Consider the following 12,779-nt stretch of genomic DNA (forward strand, 5'->3'; position numbering starts at 1 on the left):
AATACAGTTGTCTTACTTACTGTTCTGTTCAAATAATTCAAAATTCAGTTTTAACGGAAAATCTGAAACCTACTAAAGACAGATTTTCAATACACAAAACTATCATGACTTTAAAGTCTGATGAGCTCTGCCTCAAAAGCATCAGTTTCTGAAGGAGTCTAAACAACAGTGTGAAAGAAAGGTGCTGACAGAACATATGGCCCAACATACCAAGCCACCTGGTAAGAGGCTTATTTCTGGTGGCACTTTTCCTAATGCTGCTCCTCAGTCCCACTAAATAAAAACAACGTGGACAGAGGAAGCTTATCCCTGTCCTCCACCTTCCTCAATCAAGTTTTCCACTATGGATAGATGATATGAATGCACAGTCCTACTCAGTCACTTTGCACATATCTAATAAATGTCATATTGGCCAATGCACAAATAAATTGGTCTGCCTCACAATGGACTTGGGTAGCAAGCAACAGCACTCCTTTGGCACAGAAGAGAACTAGTTTTCTATGCCAAAAAGGGTAAGTCACATCAAAGGGTATTATTTCAATGTGTGCTCCATCACCATTTATCACACACCAGCGACCACTCCATCCACACTTTATTCTTCAGCCCATCTCAGGGCTATAATGCAAGTTTTAATTAAGAATTGTTTTTAAAGTTTGCAATCCACTGTGGTTCATTGTTCTTCTGCTCTCCCTACAAACATAGTATTTCTCTCTGTCTTGCTCAAAGCTACATATGCATGAGATTCAAAAAGCAAGGTCACTGTCCCAGAATAGGAGAAACAACATTTGCTCCTAGCTCAGTTATTAAGTCGGAGTTAGTGACAGTTGTACTTACAGATAAAGAGCTCTTTTAAAGCACAGGTGCTACTTGAAATGATACCAGCTTTCTGGTGTGTTTTATTGATCACACAAATATGTGCACCCCCAGCCCAGAAAGCCAACCATGTCCTGGGCTGCATCAAAAGAAGTGTGGCCAAGAAGCTGAGGGAGGGGATTCTCCTCCTCTCCTGTACTCTGGTGAGCACCCAGCTCTGGAGTTCTCAGGTCAAGATAGACATGGACCTGTTCAAGCAGGTCCAGAGGAGACCACAAAAATATTCCCTCTCGTATGAGGGAAGGCTGAGAGCATTGGTGTTGTTCAGCATGGAGAAGGTAATGCTCTGGGAAGACCTTATTGCAGCCTTTCAGTACTTAAAGGGGGTTTACAAGGAAGACAGCGACAGACTTTATAGCAGGGTCTGTTGTGACAGGACAAGGCATAATGGTTTTAAACCAAAGGAGAGGAGATTTAGACTTGATATAATGAAGAAATTTTTAGCAGTGAGGGTGGTCAGACAGTGGAACAGATTGCACACAGCCAAATGTATGGACAAGGTGACGCTAGAAGAAAATTTCCCCCATCATTCGCATTTACAGCACTCAGGTGTAAAAATCTTACCTCTTCTCTGATGTGTTCTACTTGCTCCTCCAGGAAATCATTTCTTTCTGTCAGTGATTTATTCTTCTTTAACAGTGACTGGCCAATCCGAGCAGCTAATTCTAAGTCCCGTTCTTTCTGTGAAGCATTAAGAAAAGAAAGCTAATTTCAATTTTTTTTTTTTAATCACCAAAGGAGGGTGATTAGAGGGAGGGTAAAATTGCCATGAAAGGGAAGGAACAAGCACTTCAACAATAAAAAGACTTTTTCCTTCTGTGAAAAGTTTTTCCTTCTGCAAAACCCTCCTTCTGTGAGGGTTTTGCTAATTTTCCTTTTCTACTCTTGCATATGCTACAACATTATTCAGAAAAGATTGCTCCTCTCTCAAAGCATTCTTCGGCTCCCACTTGCTCCACCTAGAAAAAAAAGGCAATAAACTATGCAGTAGTAGAAGCCAGTTCCACCACAATGAATGTTCAGCTCCTATTTTTGTATATGCACTACCATTAGTACTTTTGTATAAAAACAAATCCTAACTCTTCCCTTTTTGCATATGCCCAAATCTACATCAGGTGGTTGCTCTCATGTCATGCTTGGCCTCTTCTTTCCTCTCCTCCATGAGCACAGCAATGGAAATCACCTGTCTTGACACTTTACCACACATACCAAAAAAAACTAGCTTATCCTGTTTAGGACATGGACATATAGATGTCTCAGCCTTGCAGAAGCTGATCCATGAGACTGTAATCTGCCTGGGAGAGGATGACAGAACTTTGCACTGTTCATTAAGCATTTCTAGTAATCACTTTCCAATTTAACCAGTATTTTTTTTAATAGTGGTAGAATAGTGCTGTGGTTAACTCTCCATGTACCTTTAGTTCAACACCATTTGAGGATGAATTTTCTCCCTGTCACCAAAAATACTGTTTGGGGCTTATTTACTGCCCCTAAATATCATCCAGATTTTATGACTAAATGCTACCTTATTTCATGCCCACATTAATGACAAAGTCTAAAAAACCTACAGCTACTATTCACAGAGATTTGAAGTCAATGAATTTGAATGTAGAGGCTTTCATAATGGAAAAAAGTCATATAATAATCAGTAAATAAAAAGAGAGGTTATTGATCACTGCTGTATCTGCAAATAGTATTTTCCAAATAGTTTCTGAAGGTCAGACTTACATTTGCATTGAAAGCTACTGGCACTATCTAGTCACAAAATCTTTATGTAATCTTATGTACAATCTTTCAGAACAATAGGTCTCACAAAGTTACCCAAAATACGTGTGGTTTATATTTTAAGCCAACTTATTGTTCACTAATTTGGATCACTTCATAAATACTGAGTGGAAAAAATATATTGCTGCAGTTTTAACTCTACAGAGGAGGAGCTATCTAGCAGCAACGTTTTTAACTTCCAATTTGAGGAATTTAAGTGTATGTTCAGGCTCTTCAAAAAACTTCCTGACTTCCTACACAATTTTTAGCAATTCAGCTCTAAATCTCAGTTTGGGGACAGGCAAATTACTCACACAATAACAAGGAACTGATTTATTACAGCAACGTGTAAAAAAATAATACTGCGAAGGACACATTTATACTATTACTAGAAAAAAAGATAAGAAAGCACATTCATGAAGAAGTCTGCTCCTGTTCTTACCATGTACCCAGGCAGGCCTGGTTCCACTCCCTTTGGTTAGTTTCAGGGCAATAGGCACAGATTTCTGAAATATCTGTACATACTCTGTTTTGAGATCTTCTCTTTCCTATCTTCCCAAATGCTGCACCTTTCACTCTATCAACCTTGTAATGCAAGCACCTGAAGCTTGCAAACATGAAGGACAAACAATGGGCAGCTTCTGCTTTTTCCCTCACTTGTATGTGGGAAAGCAACAGAAGGAGTTAAATTCTGGACATGAATGTAATCTCTTGTGATAACCATCATCTAGAGAACAGAGAAAGGTGCTGTAAGGGCACCTATCCCTATGAACAGAGTAATTTCATCAGAAATGATGGTCAAATAAAACAAAAAGGCTCACTGAAAGTATTTGCTTCAATAAAGTTTGACATACTATACACTCCCTTATTTTTCCCTTGCCAACATCCAGACAGGAAAGTACACAAAAAGCTTTAAAACAATGGCTCAGCAAGTCCTTCAAGCATTGCTCCCATGAGTGTGATGCCTGGATCTATACTCATTTGGCTACAGGGAGTCAGGAGAGGAAATAGTTTGGCAGAATGCTGCCATCATTATTGGAAGGAGCCAAAGAACAAATGTAGTAAATCTCAGCCAAACAAGGCAAGGGGAACAGGGCACAAACAAGTAACGGACTGTTACTACAAGTTATTATTCCAGGACAAGTCTTTTGGGTAAAGCATCAGTTTTAACAGGTGTTTTGTGCAGAGGTGTTTGAATGGGGTCAGCTCAAAGCACAAAATATAAGACTGTACTGCACTGAGGGGTATCAAAAATGGTGGGAGATGCGAGTATTCATTGCCATGCTTTTTTTCTTGCAGAATTAGAAGAGTAACAGATCACCCAATTGGCTGGAAAGACTCCATTTTTGACATTGCTATTGCAATAAGTAAGCAATTGAGTATAAAAAGGATTAAATTGCAGTCAGCCATGAACTAATACAATTGTAACAGTTTTCACCTAAAGAATTACTCATAAGCACTCTTTGGAAAATCATCGCTCAAGTTTACCACAGAAAAACAGCTAATTTCAGTCAAACAATTTATCATGATATTTATTGAACATAAGCATCATGCCATGACAGTTGTTTTTTGACATCTATGGGTGGATTACAGGAGTACCAATTTTCATAATAATGGTGTTAAAAAACCAACAAACAACAACCAAATCAACCAAACAGGAGGAAAAGAAGAAAAACAGATAAATGGAGTACTAGATATTTTCTAATTTTGTGCCTATGTACTTCTCTGGAAAAGAAATTATCTGAGATAATAATTATGAATACAAGACTGTGAGCTTTTTTCCTAATATTTTCTGAAGAGAATATATCCATCAATAATGATACTCTTAGTTTTACATGTACTGTGAAAATATGTGTCATTTTAAGATGATTCCTCCTCCTCCTCATTCATTAGGGCAAACATTTGGCCAAGAACAAGTTACATGACCTCCACTGAAAAATAAGCAGAAGTAATGAATCCATTTGACTGTGGTGAACAAATGATCTTTACTTAGGAAAAGTATTTACTTTACCAATGAGATAAAGTGTACATACATTTAGAGCCCTTATTCCTCCCTACTGGAGGACAATCTACCAACAATGTTTAGTAGTGGTACCAGGTAATTTCAGTAGTACTTTCTCATACTGCATATGGGTCCTTAAACAGACATAATACTTGCCTCTTCAAGAAGACGTGTTACAGCATCTATGTCATTGTATGTTTTAGTCATCTGGCCCACTCTTTCAGCACATAAAACTGTGAAGAAATAAAGCAAACCATTAATCAGATAGGCAGAAATATTGGGGGAGGATCATAGAATATTGTGAGCTAGAAGACACCCACAAGGATCACTGAAGTCCAACTCCCATCTTTTGCAAGAGATACCTTTTTAAGTTCAGGTGTGCATAAGTTTTCATCTTAAAAACTACCTATGTCAAACTTTGGGTAAGCATATCAAGAGCTAAAAAGTCAAAACAAACAAAACAAAAAACAAACAAACAAAACTCAACCTCCACACCCCCCCAAATGCTCCTCTTGTAATGAGCATTTGCTTTTGTCAGCAGCAGAACAAACTTTAAATATAAAAACTTCCTTCTCTGAAGATGACTATCTTGAGTTTATTAAAAAAAAACCAGGAAGTCAAAACAGATGTTCTTATATACATAAATAGGATTTTAACATGCCACCTACTCATTGTATGACATGCATACTCCATGGAGCATTACTCCATGAATAAGCAACTCCAATACTGTTAGAAGCACTGTTCATCAGAAAGACACTATGTCATATTAAGTCGATAAGAACTGGGTTTTTTGGTACAAGACAGTGAAGTAAATACAAAATGCATGTAAAATAAGAAATGGCTCACCAGGCCACACCACAGTGACCACAGAATAACTCATAACAAGTATTTATTTAGACTGGTTGAGATGATTAACCATTAAGGTGGAACCAGGAGTTTTGTCAGACTGAAGAAAGTATGCAGAAATTCAGTCTACCACCATAGGTGATCCTTTAAGATGCTACACTGACTTATCTAGAAGTCAAGTTTTCAAAAAATTCACAAACCATCACAGGAAACAACAGCATTTTCCAGTCTACTCTTTTCTTTTTATTTTCAACCACACCTATTCCTCAAACTCTGTAAATCTGGAAAACAGGACTGTTAATGAAATTCAGTGGATCACATGGACTACGAGTTATCAGGCTGCTGTAGCCTGAACTGCTCTTCAGAGGATTTACCCTTGGCAATGTCAGTTAAAGCTCAGTCTAGCAGATAAGCTAATGTTCCAGCACACATTAAGGTGGAGGAAGAGACAGATCAGGCCTAATAGGATTTAAATAGCGAGAAGAAAAAAAAGAACTGTACAGTAACACTAGCAGGAGACAGTTTGTCACACTAAGGAAATAACATTACCTGATTCATAAATATACAATCTGCATATATACAAATATACAGCTGATCACCACTAAGGCACATTGATAATACATCAAATGCAACACTACTTAGATATCTGTTGAAATGTTGGAGGGTATTTTTCCATACCTAAATATCAGAAAACTGCCTAAACTAGGGCAAGAAATCCAATTTCTTCATTTACTTTCCTGTTTCTCTAATTCTGCTTTTGAGGATCCTGAATACATTTATACCATTTATTGACACGAGTAGTTCCAGTGAACTCCAAAGAATGCTATACAAGAGTATTCAAAATATAATTGCATTTATCCAAATAATAAGTCTGAAAGTGGTAACAGCAAAAAGTTTATGCTTCAAAGTAATAACCTGACAAACATTACATAAGAATAGAAAGAATAACTCTACCACTGCAGTAGTAAAAATACAGTACATCTGTATTTTTACTACTGCTGTATTACTCAAAAGCAGACTAATCAGGATCCCACAGAAAAAAAAATGCAGTAACTTGCAGATAGCATCAGCTATAATAAATAAAGGAGTTAAGCAGAAGTTTTCCATAAAAACTTCACATAAAGACAGACGGTGTAATGTTCAGGCGACTATTTATCCGCACACAGAGAAATTGACATCACCATAAACTCCATTTTGTTTTAAATATAGTACGTTCATAATTCATGCCATAAAATATCTATCAGAAATCCTGACGCCAGCAGGTTTCCAAAACAATTGCACACTAAATAGTTCCCTTGGTTACAACATTCCATCACTACTATAAAATAATATTTGACATTGTCATTAGCAAGCTCATTTCAACTCTGTACCTAGCACTAACAATCACCACTGAGTAGGACTATGGCAACCTCACACCATCCTAATTCAGGTAAATGTATAACCTTCCTAAGAGCCAAACTGATAAAAGGACAGTGTTCCCACAGACAGAATAAAGTCACTCAGCTGGGAGAGTGATAAAGGTTGATTTGTATGGACACTCCCTTGGTTATTCCTTCAGAACTCACCGTTTAAACTTTAACCTGGCATGGTAGCACCACAGCATTATCACAACAGACACTACCAGCAGCGAAGTAGAATCTGGTTACCAATAGCTTTTATATCTAGAAATTTCCATCAAAGTTCTGTTGGTCATTGTTAAAACTGAGATCTTCATACACTACCCTGCCAGTGTGAAAGGGTTTCAAAGCATGTATTCTCTTATGCATCCTCTTCAGCATCCAAGTGGAAACAAACTTCAGTATACTGTATATAATAAAATCCTTCAGTCAACTACTGCCAATTACTACTACATACAATATTGTGGAAATAAAGAGCTACTAACTAAAAGGAAGGATTTCCTTTTGGAAGGAGAGCCAACTTCCAAAGAGGTGTTGCTTTCCATTACTCAGAAATCACGGCTTGTGGGGAAGAGCAGGTGAAAAGTGACGGGAGAGTGGAATTCAGAAACATCATTTAAAAAACCCCAAACTTTAAAAGTGTCTAAATATTCAGCCTCCACAGACAACAAGATAACATTTGGGCAGTTCCTAGTGCAGCAATTTTTATTTCTTTAGTGATCAAAAAATCTGTCAGTGAAAAAGACACACCATTCTGAAAAACCATTTAGAGGCATGATCAGTGAAGCATGCAGAGGAAAAGTTCCCCCGACACGCCACATATCTAATGGACCCTACATAGTAGGTTTCTAGCTGCTGGAGTTTCTGATGAATATGAGAGCCTGGTAACACTGCTGTAAAGATAAAACAAGAGCAAATGAAGGACAATGCTTTGTAATGCAAAACCTACTGTGACAAATTACTGACCTCTTTTTGCTCACTCACACATCTATAGTTTTTTGCTTGAGGGTGATAGGGAGCGCCATGCCTAAATGCAGGGATGCATGCAAATAGCCAAATCAAATATACTTTGCATGTTTCAGCTTATGGAGAAGGCTGACAGACTATACAGAAAGAAAGAATCATTTAAAAAACCCAGGTATTTTGATAACTGCTTTGAATTAATGTCACAGATCTAAAACAGGAAACAAGGAACAGAAAAACTCCCATCATATTATTTACATGACAGCACTAAATACATGGTACTGGGGACACATTTGCAGTTCAGAGTATTTGGGATTTTTTTTTTAAAGCCAAACACACAAATGGACAAACACTACACAGATCAAACATTTCCTCTGCCCTAAAGTACCTAGCACCATCTTTATACTGTGCTAAAGCTTGCAAATTTACTGGTAACTGCATTCCTATGCTTCCCAGCATAAATACAGCTGAAAGGATGTACTCTGCTCTTTTTTCTTGCCATCTATTTAATGGAGCATTGATTCCCAAACTGAAGATGCGCAGGGAGATGGAGGAACACACGCACCTTTCTGGAATGCTCCCTGAAATTCACCCATCCAATTAGCATGCTGCTTAGAGTAAAGGATGTTTCCAGGAACAGGAAACAGACATGGAAGGGAAAGAGAACAAGAAAACCACTATTGGCAGCTTTTGCAAAGAGCCACCACCTATCAAACAAAGGATTCAAGTGGAACGAAGGAAAAAAATAATACTGGAGCCAGCAGTCACAGGTGTAATCAGCTCCTGCTCTTTATATCCCTCCTCAACACATACTCCCTCTTCATTTTTGAGACCCATCAACCAGGGATAAACTAACGGAATACAAAAGAGCAGCAACTGCTGAAGAGGAAAGCCCAGCTCTCGTTGCTCCTCTTCACATCTATTTCTAACTATTGGGAAATGTAAGAGGGCTAAGATGCTATTGACAAGTTTCACTTTTGGGGCAGGTAATATTGACCTGTATAATTACAGAGTCTAAGAGGGAAGACCCTAGTGCATGAAGATTTCCCTACTACCAAAACTTACTGCATCAGAAACTCCATCAGGGGAAAGGAATACTGTTCATGGAGCACAGATCTCTTGCAATTTAAACACTGATGCTTCTTATTGGCAAGGTGGCAGGAGGGAACAGTGTTTTTTGTCCTAACACTTCCCTACCCAAAGCCTTTAGCTTTGACAAGGCCTGCTATATTCGTGCTCAGTCAAGCCCTGCCTCACAGTTTCTGTCTCACTCCCCTCTGCTCACAGCTCTGTCCAAACACTGGAGATACAATGGCAAGGGCATGGCATCCTAAATGCTGCACATGGAGACACACACAACACACATGGCACTGCTGACTGACCAGCCATGCTCCTTGCTGCCATTTGGCAAACGTTAGCCAGTGAAGACCCTGGCAGACTCTGACTCCTCAGCTCTCGATGGATTAATTTCTCAAAGGCTATTTTTACACTCCAAGGATAAAGCACCCGCTAAAAATCACAGCTTCAGTTCCAGAGCCACTGATAGTTATGCTCTGGCACAAGTTACTGTGAGCACTACATCAAATTGAGCCAAGCACATGTGAAATCCTGAAACTGTGCCATTTGAGGTATATTACCGTTCAAATAAACTCAGGGAAATTATAGCTAAAATGTGCTGTCAGCTGTTACTGACCCAGACTAGAAAGATTCTGCATGGTTGAAGATAAACATGGTAGCTTCTCCTTCAGTGAAGAGGTGTTTTTGGCAGCCCTGGCTAAACCGGGGCAGAGGTTTCAGATCTGCTGTTGCCTGCCACATTTGAGACAGCCCTAAGAGAACACACCCATCTAAAGAGCTTAAAAATTTTAAGATACTACTGTCACCAGAGCCTGAAGAATATGCTTCTGAGTCACAACTTGCCAGAAGTCCAAATCCTAACAAAACATCCCAGCAGTTCCCTCAGCCTCCCCCTACATTCCCCAAGGAGGGAACAGGCCAGTCGCTCCAGAAGGCAGATGGGGAGGTCAGCGGGTGGCTGTGACCCTGGTTAGAGGGATAAGGAGCGGTCACAGCATGCCAACTGCTTCACAACTGTCGGATCACACTGTGGGTTAGCTCCGTGTAGGAGTCTGGAAGAACATAATGTTGTGAGTGATACACACTCAGTCAGCAAGTTCAACAAACAATAGCAATAGATTTGGTTTTTGTCTTCTTCAAATGTTACAGCCTGGCTCACTGTAATTTCAATTGGCAAAGTTTGCAAAATAATCTTTTAATATTGAGCTGCAGGTACTGATTCTTCTGGAAGAAGAGATTTTACCTCGATGTTTAAGGCTATGATTCAAGAAGAGTTTGTTTACTGCCATTTCTCTCACAGGGTATTGAAACAGTTTAGCAACTCCAATATTAAAGCCTGACATACAAACCTTTGTTATTACTTAACCTCAGGTTTGCAGAAAAAAAAAAATTGTTGTTACTTCTGTTTTAAAGTCTCTGCCTGAAACCTCAGGCAGGGAGTAATTTCAAAGCACTTCCTCTAAGTAGGACATGAACTGCATCAAATTTTCTCATGATGAATGAAAAATCAAGTTAAAAGAAATTTCAAGAAGCATCAGGCACTTGTTCCTCCTATTGGCATAAACACAGATCAAATGTGGTAACTTGGAAAATACAGACACAAAGTGAAACTAAGAAAATAACAAAAAGTCTCTAGAGAGAATTCACCTTAATTCTCTTAATTGCCTTAATGCATACATCATTTACAGATACAGCTCAGCATAGCTCCTTGTCTTGAAAGATAAAACTTTTTTTGCAGGATTTTTTACTACTAGCTACTGAGTTACTGTCTTGACATTGTCCTCCATTCATTGCTTGTCAAGAAATGTCTGGACTGCAGTCAGTGTAACTGAAAAGATTTGAACATGAAAGATTTAAATGAGGATCTGGACTGTACATCTTTAAAAACCCTAAAATGAAGTTACAAGCCTGTGAGCCATGCACTGTCAGCTGTCTCTCCTTTCTTAAATATGTGATCTTTTCCTATTCCAACTCTGGGAGGGAATGGCTGTGCCAAATTTTTCAGAAATTACTCCTCTCCATCTTTTTTGCTTTAGCATTTACAGATTTCAGAGCTCTGAATGGCCTCCATCCTATTGTATTTCACATTTTCTGAAAGTCAGAACCCTGGAGTGCCTAATTTAAGATTTTATCAGTGATTCCAAGACTTACTCGTTTCTTTTTAATTCAGCTTGAGACAGATTCTTTGCCTGCGTATACTAAGTACTTTAGATAAAGAGGACTTTTAAACTACATTAGTAAATGGGAATGGCTGCCATCATAGGTCCTTAGTAGGTGAGAGTCCTTTCCTGCTCCATCTGCAAAAGCAAGAATCAAAACATAGCTCCCTTTCAGAAACAACTGACCCAACAAATCACTAATCAATGAAAGCTGACAGGCTGTCCTTTCACAGCTCAGGTTCCTTTAAGAAGACAAACTGAGCAGACACTATCAACAGATATCCCTGAGCAAAGTTTCACTGCAGTCAGCCCCGAGGCCAGTTTATCAAACGAAAAATAAACATATTGCTGTCAGGCAATGTTACAATTCCAAAGTAATGCACTGACTCTAAGACTGCTCTGCACAGACCATTATGAAGGTGTCTCCCACTCTCATGAAGAGAACTGACTGTAATGCTGCCTGGCGTTACAGCAATGTTAATTCTGTGACAAGCTCTAGAAACAGGACTGAGGGAAGCTACAGCATCTAAGTGTTGGGACAGAGAAAAATCTCACTACATCAAAATGACTATGGAAATAATAGTCAAGAAGTGAGTACAAATCCTACACATGGAATAGGCCAAACATTTAAGGAGTCTTAATTACACAGTTTTTATCCTCTTCTTTTCAATAACTATAAATGGTTGAAGTGAAGCATATCCTCCAGTTTTCCATTTCTGGTACCAGATTCACAGCCAGATATAGCAAGAATGTTTCTTTTGTTCAGCATGAGAAGGCTACACGCTGGTGTTTCCAGCCACTTTACTTACAGAATGGACTGACTCAACCATTCTCCTACAGAAATACTACCCTGTGAAGCACACCCACGTTCAAAAATACATAGAAATACCATGTATCAGTTTTGTGTATCTGTATCTCTGCTACCCTGAGCATGTAGGTGACATCAACGCATAGGCGGACAAGACATGGCATCTTTAGAAGACATTTCAAACACATACTGAGCTTTTGAGAGGAAGGCACTGTAGAAAGACAGGGCTAAATTTATCCCAGATAGAACTCCTTTTTTTCCTTCTCTCAAAATCAACAAGAACAGCTTCAGACTGTTAGATCAGGATGGAAGGTAAAGTCAGCAGAAAGAATAAGAACAGCATGATGTATGCTTCAGCAATCATTTAATTGCTAAAAAAATAGGAATAAAATAGAGAAAAAAAAGTCAGTTGGCCTCTCTTGATAAGGTTCCTCTCCGTCCCAATCACCAGTTTGAAATTTTCTTTTCACCAATATTCTCTTCAGCATCTTTCTTTTTTGCAGACACACAGATCAGTAAACCAGGTGGGATATTTGAATGTTACGGAGTTTTCACAGGAAAATGATGCAATGGGATTCAAAGAGCATGGTTCATACACCAAGAGTCTGGACACAGGAACTGTTTCCCATGAGGTGAATTAGGGTGTAAATTCACAGCAAGTTGCCTTCTCCGTGCCAACAATCCTTCAAAGCTTCAATCCTTACATTAGCTTTATAATAGTGTATTTAGAAGTAACAATTCTCTATCATAAAATTGCTTCAGAGCAAAATTTACAGCACATGAAGTAACAGAAATGGTGGATTCAGCTTTTGGTACATGAAGCCCTGAGAAAGGTTGCCAGATTGGCTGGAAGCAGCCCTAGAATAGGTACCCTCTCTATATAGCAGGTG

The 12,779-nt window shown here is 38.8% G+C and overlaps 1 protein-coding gene across 9 annotated transcripts in view; it reads right to left on the reverse strand.

The window, feature by feature from the left end:
* Positions 1–12,779, reverse strand: part of TRAK1 (trafficking kinesin protein 1) — a 127,009-nt gene that overhangs the window by 35,014 nt on the left and 79,216 nt on the right. For 8 of the 9 annotated variants that reach the window (XM_085051331.1, XM_085051330.1, XM_085051327.1 and 5 more), the window contains 2 exons: positions 4,796–4,872; positions 1,438–1,554 (listed from right to left, as the gene is read on the reverse strand). In XM_085051331.1, the coding sequence (XP_084907457.1) occupies positions 1,438–1,554; positions 4,796–4,846 (168 nt within the window). In that variant the 5' untranslated portion in view covers positions 4,847–4,872. Of the gene's footprint in view, positions 1–1,437; positions 1,555–4,791; positions 4,873–12,779 lie in introns of all 9 variants that reach the window. The other variant, XM_085051328.1, reaches the window with a different exon arrangement.

This window comes from Lichenostomus cassidix, chromosome 2, assembly GCF_008360975.1.
Source record: "Lichenostomus cassidix isolate B80296 chromosome 2, HeHo_3.0, whole genome shotgun sequence".
NCBI lineage: Eukaryota > Metazoa > Chordata > Aves > Passeriformes > Meliphagidae > Lichenostomus > Lichenostomus cassidix.